The sequence below is a fragment of the Oncorhynchus kisutch genome, linkage group LG18 (genome assembly GCF_002021735.2).
Source record: "Oncorhynchus kisutch isolate 150728-3 linkage group LG18, Okis_V2, whole genome shotgun sequence".
Classification (NCBI taxonomy): domain Eukaryota; kingdom Metazoa; phylum Chordata; class Actinopteri; order Salmoniformes; family Salmonidae; genus Oncorhynchus; species Oncorhynchus kisutch.
In genome coordinates, this window is record NC_034191.2 from 68,434,520 (window position 1) to 68,455,591 (window position 21,072).

The window sequence follows — 21,072 nt, forward strand, 5'->3', positions numbered from 1 at the left end:
GGATAGAGCATAAAGGAGAGGCAAGGAAGGAGAGATGAAGAAAGACTGATTAGGAGGTACATGGTGACTCATTGTAAACAGAGGATAATAATAGTAAGTGTCATGTCTCAAGCCTTCTCTTTCACCTCTTGCAGTACAAGTCAATAATGCTTTATTAGCACTAAATATTACCAAAGACAAAAAAGTATAGGATCCAGTAGGAATAAATAAATAAGGTTAGAATGACTATCATATACTGATGTACTTCGTCTCTCTCCTTCCATCGATCCTTCTCCTCTGTGTACAGTGAGATGTGTAATGAGTGGGGTGTTGTTGGCAGTGTGTTTGTGTTTTGTTGGCAGTGAGTGTGTTGCTCTATTCAAGAGTTTTATTGGATCACCCAGATACCAACACACCTAGTCACCTCAACATATCTCTCTCTCTGCTCTGGTCAGTTAGCTCTTCCCTCCCCTGCTCCCTCCCTCCCTCCCGCTCTCTGTATTAGTAAGAGCTCCCATTCTTTCCTCTCTCAGACAAACCTCCCTCTAGTATCTCCCTCCTTCTTTCCCTCTTTCTCTTGGTTGTAAGGATGTTACTCTGGCAACTCCTCGGTTTGGTGGGCTCCCTCATGCTCTGCAAAGGTAAGATTCATATTTCCATGATCAAAGTGTGTGCGTGGGTGTTGAGCTAGTTGTGTGAGGTCTGCCTGTTCTGACCCTATCACCCCTCTATCCCCCTTAACCCAGGACACAGTTTACAGAGAGAGAAAAGGGTTGTTTTCTGTCTTGCATCTGTTAGCACAGTGTTTCTCCAACCTCTCCCCCGGGACTTCCAGCCGTTCCATGTATTTCATCTATTCCACAGCTAGCACACCTGATTCAACTTGTCAACTAATCATCAAGCCCTTGACTAGGTGAACCAGAGCTGAAAAAGCAAAAAAAATAAAATTAAAAATAATAATTAAACACAGCACACTGCTGCTCATGTTCCCAGGTGATTTTATTATAAGAATGTTTGACACGTAGGTCTTCATCAGGCATCCGTATCCCAGGTTGGGGTGGAAGGTCCTATATATATGGGCAGTACTCAGTGACACTTCCTGAAACAGGAGGTACAAATATATGATATAAGTGCACAATATCAACATTGTGCACAATATCAACATTGTGCACAATATCAACATTCATCAAAATATATGACCATACACCAGGAATGTGATCAATATTTACAGTAAAATATATATATTTACAGTAAAATATACACACACACACACAGAATATTAAATTTGGGTGAAAAAGTACACAAATCATTTGGACATTTTGGAACTATAAAAATGGTTAAGTCGAATTAAGGCCAAGAAGAGACTGGATCCAGAAAGATTCCCTTTGAAGAAGTTTCCTCTCCGTCTTCCTCCCCTCCGTGACATCTTGACCATTTCTATTCCAATATATCTCAGAGAACTAACAGGATGTCCAGCTTGTACAAAATGAACAGCAACAGTGTTTTTTGTCTCACCTGTCCGTATATGCGGCGGTACTCACTGATCCGCTTCTTTTCGCTGTGTTAGACAGACCACAGGGACATTTCAAAATGTAAACAACATTGGTGGGCATGCAGGTAATCAGGCCTTTGATCTTAAATCTTAGTCCTGTGCGGGGGTGGTTAAATGAGTCACATTTCTACGTGAAACTGCATTGAGCACATTGGCCACATTTGGAATTAGTTCAGAGCTAACAAATGTGTTAAAATAACGGGGGTCGCTGAGGAGTTTTGAGAACCACGGTGTTAGCAGACTACAGGTTTCAGACGTCATTCTACACTCCCTCCAGAACAGACTCAAATAACTGGCATGTATGTGCCTTCTCTTCCCCAACTATCCCTGAGTGGAGAAATTAGAGTGTGCATGGGTGTAAGTGTGTGTGTGTACTGCTGTGAGGTCACGGGTCATGAATTGAGGACAGGAAGATTGTTGAGAAAGGGGATTGGGGCCACAGAGGAAGATAGAAAGCTGTGACAGGATGAGCTGCTTTTTTTATAGCACCTTGATCCAATTGAGAGTAACAGCAGAGGACAATCTGCTAATTAGAGAGCATGGATCACTACTAAAGCCGCTAGCATGACACTGGGAGCTAGCCTACATGATAACACTAATAACCTATGTGGTTTGAACGTTAACATGCTACATGCTAATGCTACCGAATCATGACACTCAATGCTACATGGTAAAACTCATGATGCAGTCTTGTGGTTAATGCTACATGGTAAAAGGCTAAAGCCCCTAGCGCCTATACAGCCCCTATACAGTCAAAGCCTGGCTGCAGTCAAGGAGGGACACTACAGTATCACAAAGCAAAACAAACCACAGAGGAGGATAATTTTCCAGAGCAAGGTTCAGACCGGCACCTTTAACCTTTCACCTGTGACAAAGAACAGTGGCTAGGGGAGGGGGAGAAAGTGAGACAGAATGGTTGGGGTGAATAGCAATGTAAAGAGGTCAGTTAGGCCAGTGCTTATCTTTATAAATGAAAATCTTCGGTATTCACTGTCTTCATTCACCAGCTGTCTGTTCATGTTTAAATGTATAAGGAAAGAAGAATGCGTTGGGGTTCACAGTAAGATCAGAGAATGACCTGATGCTGACCTAGCAGGGTATCAATGAGCACATGTACACATCCTCCCCTTCTCTCCCCAGGCCAGAAGAATGGTGTAGGTGAACTGTGTGATGACTTTACAGACCTGGACTTCCATGAGTGCTTCCTTGGGACCACCCTGAATGTTAAGCTGCTGCTCTACACCAAGTAGGTTAGAGTGTGTGTGTGAACATGAATGTGTGTCTGCGGTTCAGTTAAAAAGTAAAAATGACACATTTTCCACATAAAAGTATTCCCCTCCTTCCACTAGGTCTAACCTGCGCTGTGGCAGAGAGGTGAACCACCACCACCTGTCCTACCAGCCACTCTTCAACTTCTCCCTGCCCACGGCCTTCGTCATCCATGGCTACCGGCCCACTGGGGCCCCTCCGGTCTGGGTGGATCACATCGTCCAGCTGCTGTCTGAGCAGGAGGACATGAACATCCTGGTGGTGGACTGGAACAGAGGAGCTGCTAACCTTAACTACTTCACTGCTGTGGCCAACACCCGACAGGCTGCCAACAACCTCACCGGCTTCATACTCAGCATGCAGGTGTGTGTGTGGGGGGGAGGGGGATATTGCTCGTTTTCTGTGACTCATTAATCAGTTGTTCTATGAGTCTTGTGTCAATGTTGCTAATTGTTCACTGTGTGTGTTTAGGAGGAGGGAGCGCCTCTGAGTTCAATCCACCTGATCGGGGTGAGTCTAGGAGCTCACCTAGCTGGGTTTGTAGGAGCAAACCTGAAGGGCAAGATTGGCCGCATTACAGGTAGTAGAGAGAGACTGTTTGTGACTGAAAAGCTACTATTTGATTGATTGATTGACTTAATTTATTGATGCATTAATGAATGTATTAATTGATTCATTGTTGTCCAGGTCTGGACCCAGCAGGGCCCATGTTCACTGGAGCGACTGCTGAGGAGAGACTAGACCCTTCAGATGCCATGTTTGTAGACGTACTACACACTGACATGAACTGTAAGTACTGACATGCTGTGTGTATGTGTGGGGGGCGAGGGATTCTCTAGGTGTAATTTCATGTCCTGTATTATCTGTAACTTTGGGATCTTCCTATTTTTTTCACGTAGCGTTTGGTCTCAGAGGTCAACATGGCCATATTGACTACTATGCCAACGGAGGATCTGATCAGCCAGGCTGCCCCAAGACCATCTTCTCAGGTGAGACTAACACACACACACCACACAATAACTAATGTTATAACTCACAGCTTTTCTCTTTCGTAGGGAAGTCATATTTCGTGTGTGACCACCAGCGCTCTGTGTTCCTGTACCTGTGTGCTCTCAACCGGACCTGCAGCCTCACAGGCTACCCTTGCTCCTCCTACAGCGACTTCCTGGATGGGCGGTGTCTGCAGTGTGAAGCCTTTAAGCCCGCCCCCTGTCCCATGCTAGGTGAAAGGACAACCTTCCAACTAAACCCAGAATCTCACTCAATCTGTAAACATGGGAAAATTTGTTTGTCATCAAATCTTCTATCAAGTAGTTTGATTGCCATACCAACCATCCTGAATGATGTATCCATGGTTACCCCGCAGGTTACGACATCAGCAGGTGGAGGGATACTCTGTTGCGATTGGGTCAGACCAAGGCCTATTTCACCACCACTGCCACATTACCTTATCAAAGTAAGTCCCACACCCCTTACTATCAATCAGTGATTAACATACATAATGCTTCTATAGCAGTGATTTCTCAAATATGAATTGTGTGTGTATAACACAGTGTGTGTCCTGTGTGTGTAGAGACCAGCTACAGGGTGGACATGGTGACATGGAACCAGTACCTGCGCTGGGGAGTCGTCATCCTCAGACTACACAGTGGCAGGAACTTCAGTGAGGCACGCATAGACCGGTAAGTCTCACACACACACAGATACACATGACAGTAAGACCTCTAACTCTCTATCCCACTTACCCTCTCCATTCCTCTCCTCCACAGTAAGCGGTTCAAGTTTGAGCAGTACACCTCCACCCGTCTGTTGGTCCAGTTTGATGAGGACCTGCAGCCCGTCCAGAAGATATCCCTCCGCATCGCAAGCGGCAATATGATAGGCCCTCGCTACAAAATCAGACTACTCCACATCCGCCTCACCCCCCTGGAGCAACCCGACAGGTGAGACCCCCCACACTTTTCCCTTCCTCCTCTCTCCCCAGTCATCCTCCCTCCCTCCCTCCTCTCTCCCCAGTCATCCTCCCTCGCTCCCTCCTCTCTCTCCAGTTATCCTCCCTCCCTCCTCTCTCCCCAGTCATCCTCCCTCCCTCCTCTCCCCCAGTCATCCTCCCTCCTCTCCCCCCAGTCATCCTCCCTCCTCTCCCCCCAGTCATCCTCCCTCCCTCCTCTCCCCCCAGTCATCCTCCCTCCCTCCTCTCCCCCCAGTCATCCTCCCTCCCTCCTCTCCCCCCAGTCATCCTCCCTCCCTCCCCAGTCATCCTCCCTCTCTCCCCAGTCATCCTCCCTCGCTCCCTCCTCTCCCCCCAGTCATCCACCCTCCCGCCTCTCTCTCCAACTATACCTTTCTCTCATCCCTCCAGCCCGCTGATGTGTCGCTATGACATCATCATGGAGGAGAATATTGAGGTGGCGTTCCGCCCGTTGCCCTGCGACCCTCGCCTCTGAGCCATCACCGGAGACTGCTCCCCTCACATACACACAGGGCCTCCAGGGTCTCCCCAGTCACACACGCAGAACCAAAAGGGGCAGAAAGTTGACCGTGTTCACCCTCACAGCCCGTCTTGTCTAGCCAAGCTGCAGGATCACAGGCTTTGGCATACCAGGGGTGTCAAACTCATTCCATGGGGGGCCTGCTGTTTAGGTCTTGAATTCTTACAAAATCAGTGACCTTAATTCAAGGGAGGAGCGAATATCCGCAGACACTCTGCCCTCCGTGGAACAAGTTTGGCACGTCATAGAAGGTGAAGACTAGGTGGAGCCATCATTATGTTTCTGACTGCTCTCCAGTTCTTTCAGATGATTACAGAGGGCCTTCCGATTGTTCTTTGGGAGGACAACAGAACACTGGTGGACCATAGACATTATTGAAGTCATTAATAATGATGCTGCTCAGTGGGATTTATCTTATCATGAGGGATTTTTGGACTGCTCTCGCTCTCTGCCTTACAAAGGATGGTCATGTTGCTATGACATTTCTGTATTTTAATGCAGACAGAGGGCATTCATAACCTGCTATAGCCAGTCATAAGCTCTTATAACTTCAGTGTAGCTCCTGGTTTGTGTGGGAGTCAGTATCTTGTCCATTTGTATTGCAACTCTGACATAACTGAGCAGCTGAAAAGAAAGACTTGAAATAATGGAAATTGATTAAAAGGTCAAGATGTTTTTATTGTGTAAAAGTCTATGGTACTGTGGTGTAAAGACATTTTTTATGGACTTTGTATTTCTACCTACATTTGAAATAAATGCTGTGTGCGTTTCACTGTGATCGTCTGACTGGATTCTCTGCCAGATCCCATATCACCTCTGCTTGCTCTTGTGGGGTTAAAGGTTAAGGCCTGCCTGTGTTTCTGCTAAGCACTATCCCAACTTGATATCCTCCTGTAGAGCTGGGCATCCTCTTCCCCAGTCAGCTCTGGTTAGTCCAACGGGGCATCAATCCACCGGTCAGTCTCCACTGACCATAGAATAGCAGTCTGACCTATCCGTAACTACCTAAAAATTTGGCCTAGGTGGAAGTTTGCACCTGTTAAATATCAGCAAGGATCACCTCTGTACCTGACCTTAAGCGCTCACACAAAGGTGTACAGGTGAGAGCTGTGGGGAATACTGAGTATTAATACAGGTAATGACCAAATTGTCTGTACTCATGTAAGATGCATTTGTACTACTACGCTCAAGAGGGACTTTTACTACCTTACACTAACACGCTTGCCAACATGGTATTTGAAGTCATCTATTATTTGATATGTTTTTCCTTCGGTAAGCAATGCATACAGCCAACTAAAAGCAGTGATCACTTACTCAGAATATACTTCCTGAATGAATTAGGTGGCTCCTCACTAACAGGATGTTCCCCTTCTGGCTCAGGGTCCTCCCCCCCTGCATTATGACATCACTTCCCCACAACACTACTTTGTCAGGAGACTTTACATGTTCTGTTGGCCAGTGTCAGTAGAGGTGTAGGTCAGATAATGTAAAAGGTGCCAGGTAATCAAGCAGCAGAAAATAAGAGATGCCGGTTCTAAGGTCAGGCTGTCCACGTGTGTTATAATATACTCCACATACTTTTCACATGACCAATAGTATGTGGACACCTGCTCATCGAACATCTCATTCCAAAATCATGGGCATTAATATGGAGTTGGTCCTCCCTTTGCTGCTATAACAGCCTCCATTCTTTTGGGAAGGCTTTCCACTAGATGTTGCTGTGGGGACTTGCTTCCATTCAGCCACAGGAGCATTAGTGAGGTTGGGCACTGATATTGGGCGATTAGGAGTGGCTCACATTGGGCGATTAGGCGTGTTCTAATTCATCCCAAAGGTGTTCGATGGGGTTGAGGTCAGGGCTCTGTGCAGGCTAGCCAAGTTCTTCCACACCGATCTCAACAAACCATTTCTGTATGGACCTTGGTTTGTGCACGGGGGCATCGTCATGCTGAAATAGGGAAGGGCATTCCCCAAACTGTTGCCACAAAGTTGGAAGCACAGAATCATATAGAATGTCATTGCATGCTGTAGTGTTAAGATTTCCCTTCACTGGAACTAAGGAGCCTAGCCTGAACCATGAAAAACAGCCCCTGACCATTATTCCTCTTCCAAAGTTTACATTTGGCAGTAGGCATTTGGCCAGGTAGGGTTCTCCTGGCATCCTCCAAACCCAGATTCCTCCGTAGGGCTGTCAGATGATGAAGCATGATTCATCACTCCAGAGAACACATTTCCACTGCTCCAGAGTCCAATGGCGGCAAGCAGCCGACGCTTGGCATTGCACATGGTGATCTTAGGCTTGTGTGCAGCTGCTTTACCACGGAAACCCATTTCATGAAGCTCCCGACAAACAATTCTCGTGCTGACATTGCGTCCAGAGGCAGTTTGGAACTCTGTATTGAGTGTTACAACGGAGGACAGACGGTTCTGTGAGCTTGTGTGGCCTACCACTTCACGGCTGAGCCATTGTTGCGCCAAGACGTTTTCACTTCATAATAACAGCACTTACTTGACCGGGGCAGCTCAAGCAGGGCAGAAATTTGACAAACTGACTTGTTGGAAAAGGTGGCATTCTATGACAGTGCCATATTGAAAGTCACTGAGCTCCTCAATAAGGTAATTCTACTACCATTGTTTGTCTATGGAGATTGCATGGCTGTGTGCTCGACTTTATACACCCGTCAGCTACAGGTGTGGCTGAAATAGCTGAATCTACTAATTTGAAGGGGTGTCCACATACGTTTGTATATACAGTTGGCCTGGTCACTCCTCTGAGCTCAACAGCTAACCTCACATAACCCCAGGCTCCATCCAAGAGTCCATTCACCAGTTGGCACCTGAGAGGGCGAGAAAGAGAAATTAATATAGGTGTTAAGTTAAAAACAGCAGGTCCGCTATGGTTGTAATGGTCCCATTAGTGGACAAGATGATTGGCTAAATGGGAGGATTTGATTCGCTCAGGGTCAGACATGGAAATGAATGAGATCTAGGAACCAGATGAACAGACTAACAATGTAACCAGACAGGAAGGTAAACAGAGTCAAGACCCTGTCGTAGGAATTACATAGTCAATCAATCAATCAGTGATCGATTGAGGTCACTTAACATGGTTGGGAAGACCTGCTTGTCTGAACAGGTCTGTGTGTTACAACAGTCTAACTTCTGTGTCCTTTTGAGTACTTTTGTGAAACATAATTTTGAAAAATATGGCAATTAGAAATCCAAAATGGATGGTGTTGAGAGATAGATGGGAGGGGTTGAATGGAGCTGAAGGGTGGGACTAATAAGATAAAGAACGTAAAACATACAGGGTCTGTAAAATGTATATAGGTTCAGAAATGTTGTGAAATAACACAGTTACAAATAGGAACTGCAGGAACTGCAGACACACTCCAGCCATATGAGGTCTAGCATTGTCTTGCATTAGGAGGAACCCAGGGCCAACCGCACCAGCACAAGGGGTCTGAGGATCTCATCTTGGTACCCAAAGGCAGTCAGGCTACCTCTGGCGAGCACATGGAGGGCTGTGCGGCCCCCCAAATAAATGCCACCCCACCCCACACCATGACTGACCCACCGCCAAACCGGTCATGCTGGAGGATGTTGCAGGCAGCAGAACGTTCTCCACGGCGTCTCCAGACTCTGTCACATGTGCTCAGTGTGAACCTGCTTTCATCTGTGAAGAGCACAGGGCGCCAGTGGCGAATTTGCCAATCTTGGTGTTCTCTGGCAAATGCCAAAAGTCCTGCACGGTGTTGGGCTGTAAGCACAACCCCCACCTGTGGACGTCGGGCCCTCACACCACCCTCATGGAGTCTGTTTCTGACCGTTTGAGCAGACACATGCACATTTGTGGCCTGCTGGAGGTCATTTTGCAGGGCTCTGGCAGTGCTCCTCCTTGCACAAAGGCGGAGGTAGCGGTCCTGCTGCTGGGTTGTTGCCTTCCTACGGCCTCCTCCACGTCTCCTGATGTACTGGCCTGTCTCCTGGTAGCGCCTCCATGCTCTGGACACTATGCTGACAGACACAGCAAACCTTCTTGCCACAGCTCGCATTGATGTGCCATCCTGGATGAGCTGCACTACCTGAGCCACTTGTGTGGGTTGTAGACTCCGTCTCATGCTACCACTAGAGTGAAAGCACTGCCAGCATTCAAAAGTGATCAAAACATCAGCCAGGAGGCATAGGAACTGAGAAGTGGTCTGTGGTCACCACCTGCAGAACCACTCCTTTATTGGGGGTGTCTTGCTAATTGCCTATAATTTCCACCTGTTGTCTATTCCATTTGCACAACAGCATGTGACATTTATTGTCAATCAGTGTTGCTTCCTAAGTGGACAGTTTGATTTCACAGAAGTGTGATTGACTTGGAGTTACATTGTGTTCCCTTTATTTTTTTGAGCAGTGTATATATGAATATGTACGGGTGGGTGTGTGTGTGTGTGTGTGTGTGTGTGTGTGTGTGTGTGTGTGTGAACCCAAAAAAGATATGGGGGATTGGAAATGATGCAGACAATTACATTACTGCTTCCATCAATCTCTCTGCAATATTAAGCTGTTCCACAAAGAAAAAAAGAAAAGGCTTGTGTCTGTGTTTTGAACTCACTATATATTTATGTTTTGGGGTGCTTACTGACCGTTAATATTGCGGTTCTGTTGCCTTATTGGTCCCAGATGGTTGCCGGGGAGATTAGGAGACCGGTTGTTCCGCCGCTGGCCGCCCATGGTTTGTCTAACTATGCCTCCTCTCCTCTGAGCCCGAGAGTTAGAGCAAGAGAGAGAGAGCGAGAGAAGTCAGAAGCCTGAGAAATATTTCAGAGAAAGATACAGATCCTTTCCACTGTTCCACCTACACCCCTACTAAATGTGAACACATACATGCACACAGTTCTCACCATCTCTCCGGGCCACCTCCCTCCTCTCTGTGGTAGGCCTGGCCAGCCTGAAGAGAAGCCATCCTCTTCCTCCTGAACCTCCTCTTCCCCACTACCATACTCCTCATGATGGTCACTGTGACAGAGGGTGTGAGAATGACGAGACCGTGAAGTGTAAAAACGCACCCTTCCTCTACTTCTTGAGGTAATCACTGATCTGACAGATTGGGTGAACACAAGGATCCATAGATCAGTGATAACTCCAAGAAAGGAATCATTTTCGTACTCAAACAAGGCAACTGTAGACATGCCGTCCCCCATGAATGACGCAGCCCCCCGGCCAAATACTGACAATTCAAACTAGAATATACTGATAGTAACAAAACATTTGCCCGTTTTAGCGCCACCGTGTGGTCAACATTAGAGTTATTGCATATGTTGAGTCTTGACAGTGTTTGCAACCTGTGTGACTGATTTATATGCAGCGGCCATGTTGTTTTAGGTGCTAGTCTGGAAAATATTTGTCCATAGATGCCACATACTGTCTCACGTTTCATGCAGATCGTTCATTCGGTGTCAGCGTAGCGTTTTAAGTGTTTTTCACAAAATTCAAAATGGCGGAAAATCCATCATGGCAAACTTGGGACCCATGTACCGAATTGTATGACTTTAGGTCAAATGAGGTGAGGGGTGTGACCTTTTTAAGTTAGCATTTTCAATCGCTTATTATAGTGCCACCATCTGGCCAGTCAGTGTAATTTTGTAAATGTCAGATCTCTATGGCAAGTTGTTAAAATCACAACAGTGCAGTCTGAAAAATCTTGTGACGAATGTACGAGCGTACTATAGTAAAAAGACAGATCCACTGTCCGCTCCCCGATTTCATTGTGGAGGACCACAAACCCCATCATGGCTTCACTGTATTTTAGTGTGTAGTAGTACCTCCCAGCAACCAGGGGGCGCTGTGAGAGCCTGCCTCCAGGGATGGTGACCTTCACCCCTTCCAGCCTCTCCTGTCTCCTCCTCTCCAGGTCATGTCTCAGGTCTCCTGGGTCACTCACCGCCTGCTGCTGCTTCTGAACTCACACAGACACACACTCACACATTAATACACCATCAATAAATCCATCAGCCAATGAATCCATCCATCCGCATATCAATCATTCCCCATTTAAAAACATGCATTGTACCTGCATGCGGCCAACTTTGGAGAAGAGATGTTCCATGTCTGGCTCTGACAGACTCATGTTGAACCGCCTAGAGAGGAGAGAAGGAATAGAATATAGACAGTTTATAAACAGCACATTGAAGACTTAAAACAAAAGCCATGGCCTTAGAGTCTCATCACCGTGGTACCCAGGCGTGTGTGTACCTGTTCAGAGTAGGCTTCTCTTCCTCCTGCTCCTCCTCAGGCAGACCATCTTGGGCGCCACAGAAACGCTCGGTCAGCTTTACACTATCACCCCTAAAGTAATGCTCTGGAGAGGGGGAGAGAAATATCTTTAGGTTCTGTTTAAATGTGTGTGAAGGAGCATCTATGGGCTGTGCATGTGTGTACAAGTGACTGTGTGCACGAGCATATTTGTGTTGTGTATAGTATTTCTGCATTTCGCGTCCTAACCTTTGACCTGGTGCACCAGGGTGATGATCTCCTGGGCAAAAGTCCCAGAGTGCATTGTGGACTCCCGGTAAGTCCCAGAATGCTCTAGCATGGGAAGGAAGTCCAGGCGCTGGCGGCCCACATTGACCAGATCCAACGACAGCTGGCGGTCTGAAGAGTAGCACAGCTGGCTGTAAGGTAGATGAGAGCGATGAGCAATGGAGAGGAAAAAAGTAGTAGTCCCTTTACCCTCTTGGATCAGGCCTGAATACCAGGGCTTAACTGCTGTAGCTGGTTAAATGGAGCGTGTACTGCTGTAGCTGGTTAAATGGAGCGTGTACTGCTGTAGCTGGTTAAATGGAGCGTGTACTGCTGTAGCTGGTTAAATGGAGCGTGTACTGCTGTAGCTGGATAATAGAGCGTGTACTGCTGTGGCTGGATAATAGAGCGTGTACTGCTGTAGCTGGATAATGGAGCGTGTACTGCTGTAGCTGGATAATGGAGCGTGTACTGCTGTAGCTGGTTAAATGGAGCGTGTGCTGCTGTAGCTGGTTAAATGGAGCGTGTACTGCTGTAGCTGGATAATAGAGCGTGTACTGCTGTAGCTGGATAATAGAGCGTGTACTGCTGTAGCTGGATAATGGAGCGTGTACTGCTGTAGCTGGATAATGGAGCGTGTACTGCTGTAGCTGGATAATGGAGCGTGTACTGCTGTAGCTGGATAATGGAGCGTGTACTGCTGTAGCTGGTTACTGGAGCGTGTACTGCTGTAGCTGGATAATGGAGCGTGTACTGCTGTAGCTGGATAATGGAGCGTGTACTGCTGTAGCTGGTTACTGGAACGTGTGGAAAGGGTGTGATTTAAGTAACAACTGTAGTTTGGGACAGCAGTCATTTGTTCTTAATTAAATTTGCTGTAGGGAGTTAAGTGGTTATCTGCTGGATCTCTTACATAAATATAATATAGCTTAATATTGTACTGAACAACCTTACCTTGACCAAAGTATCTGTAAAACACACTATACTTACCTTTACATTGTAAAGCTTTAGGAAAAATGGCTGATTAAGTACACCATCTACAAGAGCTGTTGGTTTGAATTATTTGTAAGTCCAAATAAAGCCTATAGGAGTTTGAAACGCAACAGGAAGAGAGACATTTCTCGTCTCCAGGGATGTATTAGCGAAACACTGAATGTCAGTTGAGATAACGGGTGGTAACGTAAATGTTTATGCTAAAAGCGTATGTGGCGTAAAAGGTGTGTAAATCGCCCTGCAAAAAAATGTAAAAGTGAACAGCATTTAACGTTGACTACATCCCTTACCACTTCCTGTGCCAGTGTGAGGTCGTGTAAAGGACACTGGCATGGGTCAAAGGTGAAAGTTCATGCTTCTTCCATTTTTTTTCACTCTGCATTTCTCCAATCAACTTCTGGATGTTAGTGATCCACTTGCAGTGGTGAAAGGTCAGCATTGTGGTCCTTGTCCTTGATCGGTCTAAAATTGGACAGTATGGCTCGTCCTTGAATGGTCCAAAGTGGACAGTGTGGTTCTTGCCAATGTGGACAGTATAAAGGAGTCGTTATCGCTGTGAACAGCTTGCATCTTGAGTATGTAGTGTAGACTGCGAAGGGCAGATCCCATCAGTATAGGAGACCTTAATACTAAGGGGTTTTTGAGAGCAATATTCTGTTTTCATAAGGATTCATCCACACTGAACTAACTATTGGCTGATGCATTGGCTGTGTTTGAGGTTTGAACCATTGATTTTAGTCCTTTTTTCCAAGTGTTAATTCTGGGGCCATTTCACTAGGGTGAGTCCAGTTTCGCTGTCAGGAATACCTTAGTCCTCACTGGGTTGGGTTTCCCCTCACTGTCATAGTATGTTGACAGAGCTCTGTTTCCCTGGTGCAAAATGGATGACAGTTCATCAATAGTCATGGTTCTGAGAGCCTCTTGGAGAAGAGACGTTCTTAGAGCTTGATGATTCTTACTGCATGAGAAGTCCACGAGTACCACTGTCAATAGTGGTGGTACAGTTAGTGGAATAGCTTCTAAGGGTCAAACCAAAAGCTTTATTTTCATGTGTTAAGTCCCAAAGTCGTTTTCACTCTTCATCGTGGTGGTTATCGGCAGACATTCATCAAGCACTGCTTTTCTGACTGGACATCATCCTGATCATCACCAGACCTTCACATTGCCTTCTGCTCTTCTCCACTCTTGCTTGTGTCTACTAGTTGGTCACCCAAACCTTCATTTCATGCAGAAGGTGGATTACTCTAAGTGTTTAATGACTGTGCTTCTCTATCCACCGACTTGGATTCTCCCTAGTCTGTTCACCTCCCTATGAGTTAAGCTGTAGCATCCAGTCTTTACTTGTCGTCATGCATCAAGCGGTGAACCCTGGTCTGGTAGAACTCAAAGCAAGTTGTAGTATGAACCTGTAGCGCTTGGTTGCTTTCAGGCCAACATCGTTACTTTGGATTGTCCTTCAGAGATGAGATCAACTCAGTGCTGTGCTTTCAATTTCAATGAGTGAACAGTTCTGTTTAAAGGAGAGCAGATTGAAACACACTGTGGTGAAAAAAGCCAAGTAGATCAGAGGCCAGGCATCCGAGGTGTTGGATCGATTTTGGCCTCAGAATTAAAGGTTTTGTGATGCAGTGGTTGCATCGAGTCCCAGTCTATTATTAAGATAACCATTTCTCAAACTCCTTTAGGCTTTGACACTCAAGAGCATCATGGTTGATGAGGGTGAGCAATACCAGGCTTGAGGTCGCTTAAAGTTTTTGAAAAGCTTCATAGTGGGAACGAGTCCATCTCGCATGAACCACTTTGGATGAAGAAAGACAATTGTCCTAGAAAAAACCCTGCCTCTAACAGATAAAGTATAATGATCCTCTAGGAGCCTGCAGGATACAATACACACTCACTGATGGAAAGAACATGTTGACTTACCTTTAAACATTGATCTGAATGAAAGACAAAAGTTGAAACTATTTGACTGTCTTGACTAGAGCTGGTGTTTTGGTGTATCATCTTGCAGAACATGAGAAGGGGAATTGCTTATCGCAGTGACTAGCACTAAAACACTGTGCTTCTGAAATAAGTCATTTCACAGGGGTCTTTCTCTGATTAGCTGATCAAGAGTTCCCGGGTGACACAGCGGTCTGAGGCACTGCATCTCAGTGGTAGAGGCGTGACTACAGATACATGTTCGATCCCAGGCTGTATCACAACTGGCCATGGTCTAAGTCCTATAGTGCGGTGCAGAATTGGCTCAGCATCGTCCGGGTTGGGGAGGGTTTTTAACGTACTTGCCTAGTTAAATAAAAGGTAAAAAGGAGAAAAAAAGAGCTGATCTTTCCAAGTGTTTCAAGGCATTGAAAACAAACATGGTGTTTCCAAATGGATGTTCCTGAAGTTCAGGGCACTTTCCCCGCCCAAACGGTCTTCAGTCAGCCCCAGACCAAGACATTGATCCGGGCCATGCAATATTCTGTTTTCATAAGGATTCATCCACACTGAACTAACTATTGGCTGATGCATTGGCTGTGTTTGAGGTTTGAACCATTGATTTTAGTTCTTTTTTCCCAAGTGTTAATTCTGGGGCCATTTCACTAGGGTGAGTCCAGTTTCGCTGTCAGGAATACCTTAGTCCTCACTGGGTTGGGTTTCCCCTCACTGTCATAGTACTTTGACAGAGCTCTGTTTCCCTGGTGCAAAATGGATGACAGTTCATCAATAGTCATGGTTCTGAGAGCCTCTTGGAGAAGAGACGTTCTTAGAGCTTGATGATTCTTACTGCATAAGAAGTCCACGAGTACCACTGTCAATAGTGGTGGTACAGTTAGTGGAATAGCTTCTAAGGGTCAAACCAAAAGCTTTATTTTCATGTGTTAAGTCCCAAAGTCGTTTTCACTCTTCATCGTGGTGGTTATCGGCAGACATTCATCAAGCACTGCTTTTCTGACTGGACATCATCCTGATCATCACCAGACCTGACTGACATCTTATCAGGCTCACCAACACAATATGTATATGAGCAATCCTTCACTATAACAGAGACGCTTCTGCAGTTAGCGCAGTTCGGTTAGCAGCAAGACCTTTCCATTTTGTCCAGTAAGCTGTAGAGTGAGTAGCAGAAAGGTCTTCTCCACCCTTCTTCATCCAGTCTTAACCTCCCAGAGGTCCTTCAGCACGTTACACCATGCAGGCTCCTTGCTCTGTATAATTCCCTTGTGCTTGTTAATATCATTTCAGTTGTGTAAGATGAGATGGGTCTGATGACAGTAAATCTTTGCAAACACACAGCTGGTTGGTCTCTTGGTTGTCAGGGCTGCTCTTAGGGAAGTTGCAACCACTTCCTTTGTGAGTTGCCAAGCATGTTGAAATGGATGAAAGGGAGATTTCTGAAGAACTGATGGGGAAAACCTCTGCCCTGAGCAGATGAGTGTTAGAAGTAGAACTACAGGTCCATTAGGTTATTCAGCCGATAGGTAGCCTTCTACTCAGAAGCTGGCCTTCTTCTGTACCATCGCTGTTCTCTATTGTTTTGAAGCTGGTCTGACATTTTCTGCTCCTCTGGATGAGCAAGGAACACATTTTTCAGGAGATCCAGAATTTGTTCTTAACTGCATGCTCGGAGTTGCTGTCAAGAATGGATTCCACCTTCATATAACGTGTTTGAGAATGTGACGGACAATAATGTAAAATGACCACTCTGCTGAAAGAAGGCTTTGGCAATTCTCCATGTTTATCACTGAGTGATGCCCGACACCATGAAGGATTAGTTTGACGTAGGTATATAAGTTGCATCCCATCACAGTAGAATACTTGCCTTGTAGAATCCTTGCTTTGTACAATCGAGAAATCAGTTTGACGAATCTTTCCTCCTCTAGCTGTCAATATTCTCAGGGCTTCTGACTATGTCTTCCTGCAGTCGAAAGCAAGCGCTAAAAAGAAGCATGACCTTTCACCCTTGACCCCTAAACATTGCTGCCCGAAACACCTTACCTGTTCTGGCCCATGGTGCGCTTCATGTCCACTTTGATGGTGAGTGTCTCCTCCTTGCCGGCGCCTATGCGAGGCATTGCCATGTCGTTCTGCTGCTGGTTCCAGTTGGGGTTGAGATCTCTAAGCTGAGGTTTCCTGGGTCCCATCCTGCACCGTGCCGGTTGCCGGCCTCCTCGTGGCCCTTGTCCCCGGTCCTGCTCCCAGCGGGGCTCCATGTCGCTCTCTTCTGCCCAGCCGGACTCCTCCTCTCTGGGCTCCATGTCCCAGTCATCTCCCCTGGGTTGGTACCTCTGGTGCTCCGGAGGGGAGTGCTGGGAGTTGGCACCCCGTGGTTGGTACCCCTGCTGTCCCTGGAGGAAAGGCTGGGGTTGGTTCCTGGAGGGCCCCATCTGTCTCTTGCCACCCCGGGCTGGGGCCTCCCTTGCCCCACAGAATGTACTGTTTCTGGCCTTGGGATCCGTGGGACAACCTCTATCCTGGAAGCCTATAGGCCTGGCTCTCCCCTGACGGTTAGGGCTTCTTTTGGACTCATGTATAGGCCCCCTCCCATCTTCATGGACAGGGCCCCTTTTGGACTCACGTATAGGCCCCCTCCTCTCATGTGCAGGCTGGCGCCTGGCCTCCTCTCTAGTATTGGACCTGCTGCCTGACTTCCTGAACCGCTCCTCAGAGGCTCCGACCCGGTTGTGATGATGACTGAATCGGTCGTGGCTGTGGCTCCGGTCGGGGTTGTGGTACGGTTCTGGCCCTCCGCTGTTCATAATACCATGTTCATGCTCCCCGATGAGGGCTGCAGGCCCCCGGCCATTGTGGCCCCCTAGGGGGCCACTGCGCCCCAGTGTCCTCCCTCCTCCATACCCTTCCCGGGGCCTCTCCAACGAGGGGCGGTGCTCCCTAAACTCTGTCTCCCTCCCGTACCTGTGTCGACATAAAGAGCAGGTGACATGGTTCAGCACTGACAGATGACATACAATTACGCTGACTACAGCTAATAGTTGGATTGATTTCTAATGTAGCTTTTGATTTATTTAGGAAAAATGGTATTATAGGAATAGAATTTAAGGGCCAATAGATCACAGGCTCGCACAGCCTCTAGATTGCAGCGGGTAATAATAGTAACGTTTTCAACTATGTCATGTACTTAAGTGGTTCTCGAGGATCACAGAGACAATAACATGCGATGCATTTTAAGCCATGCAATTAAATCTACAACTACTATCTCGTTACACTATTGCAGAAGGGACATATTAGCAGGGTGAAGTTTGCACTTAGAAAAACACGAAGCTGGATTCTCCTCTCCAATTTTCTTCAGGCTTTTGGTCATAAAACTCCAGCGGAACACTGTTCAAATTTACCCAGGATTCACCGGTTCAACAGTTTCCCTCCGGTTCCGGTCAGAGATGGTGCTCCACTCTCTTTGCATGTCGTCTCTCTTCCTGTCTCTATAGGAACCGGGAGAATCTCCACCCTCACCCCTCCTCTCCCACTTCCCCCCGCCCTGAACCCTCTCCCTAGGGCTGCGGTCCCTGGACCTCCCCTGGCTCTGGTCCCCCTCTTTTCTCCTCCAACCTGCAGAGGGCGCTCTCTGGTGGTGGCTAGGACTGTAGTGAGTGTGCTGCGGGGCCAGTGATGGCAGCCTCTCTCTGGGTAGCCTCTGCGGGGAGGGGGGCAGCTTTCCTTCGCATCTTTGGAATTCTTCTTTCACTCTTCCTCTGCCACCCCCTCCTCCATCATGGGGGGAGAGCCTCCTGCGCTCTGCGTAGCCCAGCTCGTGGGGGGGCGGTGGGGTCCTGCAATGGTGGAAGTCCTCTGGGGGGAGGTGTTGGTTAGGCCTGTGGAGACCTGGGGAAATAGGTCTTCTGTGGCCCTTTGGCCGAAGGCTCCCTCTAGGCATAGGTCTTCTGTGGCCATCTGGGTGGATCTGGTCCATGAAGCGGACCCACTGGTCCTCGTGAGACTCCCCAGGGTTGCGGTTCTCTTCCCAGGGCAGCCTGCCCAGGTCAGCCAGAACCTGCTGGGGGTCGAAGTCTGGGTCGTCCCAGGGGAACCTCCGGGCATCTTGCCTCCGTGGACTGCCTCTGTAATAACACAAAAAACAATAATACATTTTAATTGTAAAGCACCCTTCATACAGTGTGCCGAGTTGAGCCAACATTGTGAAGGAAATGTCTTGACCCACACACTGGACTAGCATGTCAAATGAACAGTGTGCAAGGTATTCACCTGTGAGAATAATGTGGCGATCGTGGCCTTGACATTCTCTCCACCTTGAGAAATCAGTGGACAAAGAGAAAGAGTATGAATGAGTAACATACTGAGATAGTGAAATGACCACCACAAACCGTTCCCTAGCCGTGACACCATACACCATACATCAACATCAGATTTGTTTACATTTTGGTAGTTGATACAGCAAGATAATACCACCAAGACTCCGGTCATGAGAGTCTCCTTCTTTCCCATTTTGCTTAACTTAGGGCAGGCAACAAAGGGCTTGAAATGTACAACATAACACTCGCATTAACACAAGCATTTCGCTACACTCGCATTAACATCTGCTAACCATGGGTATGTGACCAATAAAATTTGATTTGACCAAAGCCACGTTACGCTAGCTGTCTAGACCAGGCTAAACACCAACTTGCTACGAAGAAAACCACTGGGGACGATGAGAGCAGCTCAAAATATACCTTTTTGTTTTGTTTTTTTACAGTGCAGTGGTTTACTGAAGATTGACACAAATAGCTAAACATCTGAATGGTTAATTGGGGACCATGTTGTAGCTTAGCACAACTAGCATAGCTAATATTGCAATGTATTTAGCTAGCATGGCACTTACCCGATTGCACGTTTCTGTCGAAATTAGAAGATACGAACACCAAAACACCAGTCTCGCACACACGATTACACTACTAGCTAGACAGAAGTAATACGTAATGATGTTACGTTTGATACCGGAGCACCGATGTATGCGTCGAAATCGCTAAGCTGCAGATAGAACAATGAGACATATATTTCACCGGATGTATAAATGTGAAGCATCCGCTTGGCGTTTTGAGAGGAAGCCCACTGGCGGGTGTTGTGCCGAAAATCCCCCCACATTGCTGCGACTTGCTTGCTAGTTGAGATATCTGCTCTTCACTCCGTTGTCCGTTTAAACTACATTTCACTGATCTTAGTAGCAGAAATCATTTTTGTCTGCAGTTTTCGGTTTGTTTCAAGTGTATGTGGCGGTTCTAGCTTGTATGGCGCCCTGGGCGAACCCCCCCTTCCGCGCCCGGCAAGATGCCGCCCGTACCTAAATCCGCTACTGATTTGTATTAGTCTATAAATAAATCTCTTTGCCAAAATTCGCCACCTCTCCCTTGTCTTATTCGACTAGTATTTTTGAAAGCATAAGGATAATAATTCAGCCATAGTTGTTCGACTCTAGCCACAAAATTAAGGAAATTAGAAAGGGTGGATTTTCTGCACAACACCTGTTCCGACAATGGAAGAAGGTGAACGCGATAGATTTTGACAGACATTCCCACTTTCTCATCCATGAAACATTTGATTTCGATACATTTTTCTGTTGCCAAATCTAAAATATGTTTTGAACAAAGTGTTCTATTTTTTACCATTGCAAACGTTTATAAGAATCACGTTGTTTAGAAGGACAAGGTAGGCATTCCCTGACGAAAATATGCAGATAATGCAAGAACGCGTCAATAGAATCTTGCTAACTCGTGCTTGTTCTGCCCACTATGACTCATTTGCTCCCGTTGGAAATGACAAGCAGTGGTCTATCTTAGATAGTTGTAAAACATTTTAGGTTAGCAGTGTATTGATGCCTGTAGCGCTTTTTCTTCCATTGGGTTTAACGGCGGTTGGCATCCAACGTTAATGGCGCATTACCGACAGTCCATTCCAAACTACATTCCTACACAGGCTCAGGGGCATGTAATGGCGGAACATTCACTGACAGGATTTCTTGCAAGGCCTTGCTGTGAAATCATGATGACCCCAAAAACGTTAAGCTGCATTCACAACGATTCCATTTTTTTGCAGACTTCTTATTCGCTTGTGCTGTAGTTTACGACCATTGCGATAAATAATACAGAAGCACGTGATCAATGACGTCCAAAACGTCTTATTTCAAGTCACCTTTGCACACAAAACATCCATTACGTTTTTCAAGTAATTGTCTTAGAGGCTGTTTTTTTCCATCACGGAAAGTGCTCGTGTGCAGGCATTATGCGCGCTTTTAAACCGGAACTAGAAAGATGGCAACAGCCAGAAACGCTGTATGCG

General features: G+C 46.7%; 2 protein-coding genes and 1 long non-coding RNA gene across 3 annotated transcripts; 1 reads left to right on the plus strand and 2 right to left on the minus strand.

Moving 5' to 3' along the window:
* Positions 1 to 500: 500 nt before the first annotated feature.
* LOC109909664 (lipase member H) lies at positions 501 to 6,070 on the plus strand. The gene is made up of 11 exons (XM_020508671.2): positions 501 to 620; positions 2,672 to 2,777; positions 2,881 to 3,163; positions 3,272 to 3,380; positions 3,488 to 3,589; positions 3,700 to 3,789; positions 3,856 to 4,023; positions 4,167 to 4,256; positions 4,374 to 4,482; positions 4,570 to 4,743; positions 5,163 to 6,070. Exons 1-11 carry the CDS (start codon positions 569 to 571, stop codon positions 5,245 to 5,247), a joined length of 1,368 nt encoding a protein of 455 aa, XP_020364260.1. The 5' UTR covers positions 501 to 568; the 3' UTR covers positions 5,248 to 6,070.
* LOC116354814 (uncharacterized) lies at positions 961 to 2,930 on the minus strand. Its single transcript, XR_004204038.1, has 2 exons — positions 1,495 to 2,930; positions 961 to 1,078 (listed from the first exon to the last, which is right to left on the minus strand). It is a non-coding gene; the product is annotated as an uncharacterized LOC116354814 (long non-coding RNA).
* Positions 5,944 to 20,181, minus strand: LOC109909901 (BCLAF1 and THRAP3 family member 3). Its single transcript, XM_020508981.2, has 11 exons — positions 19,619 to 20,181; positions 19,003 to 19,046; positions 18,135 to 18,857; positions 16,780 to 17,697; positions 11,788 to 11,957; positions 11,539 to 11,644; positions 11,357 to 11,423; positions 11,109 to 11,242; positions 10,188 to 10,302; positions 9,930 to 10,044; positions 5,944 to 8,129 (listed from the first exon to the last, which is right to left on the minus strand). Exons 2-11 carry the CDS (start codon positions 19,035 to 19,037, stop codon positions 8,116 to 8,118), a joined length of 2,397 nt encoding a protein of 798 aa, XP_020364570.1. The 5' UTR covers positions 19,038 to 19,046; positions 19,619 to 20,181; the 3' UTR covers positions 5,944 to 8,115.
* Positions 20,182 to 21,072: the final 891 nt, after the last annotated feature.

Bases quoted from the DNA above. Each gene is read 5' to 3' on its own strand.
- LOC109909901 (XM_020508981.2), bottom strand. From the start codon at position 19,037: ATGTCAAGGCCACGATCGCCACATTATTCTCACAG. The intron at 11,243-11,356 runs GTACAATGCATG...GTGTGAGTTCAG, and splicing joins CCAAAGTTGGCCGCATGCAG to AAGCAGCAGCAGGCGGTGAG. The intron at 10,303-11,108 runs GTACTACTACAC...CCTCTGTCACAG, and splicing joins CGCCCCCTGGTTGCTGGGAG to TGACCATCATGAGGAGTATG.
- LOC109909664 (XM_020508671.2), top strand. From the start codon at position 569: ATGTTACTCTGGCAACTCCTCGGTTTGGTGGGCTCCCTCATGCTCTGC. The intron at 3,164-3,271 runs GTGTGTGTGTGG...GTGTGTGTTTAG, and splicing joins GCTTCATACTCAGCATGCAG to GAGGAGGGAGCGCCTCTGAG. The intron at 4,483-4,569 runs GTAAGTCTCACA...TCTCCTCCACAG, and splicing joins AGTGAGGCACGCATAGACCG to TAAGCGGTTCAAGTTTGAGC.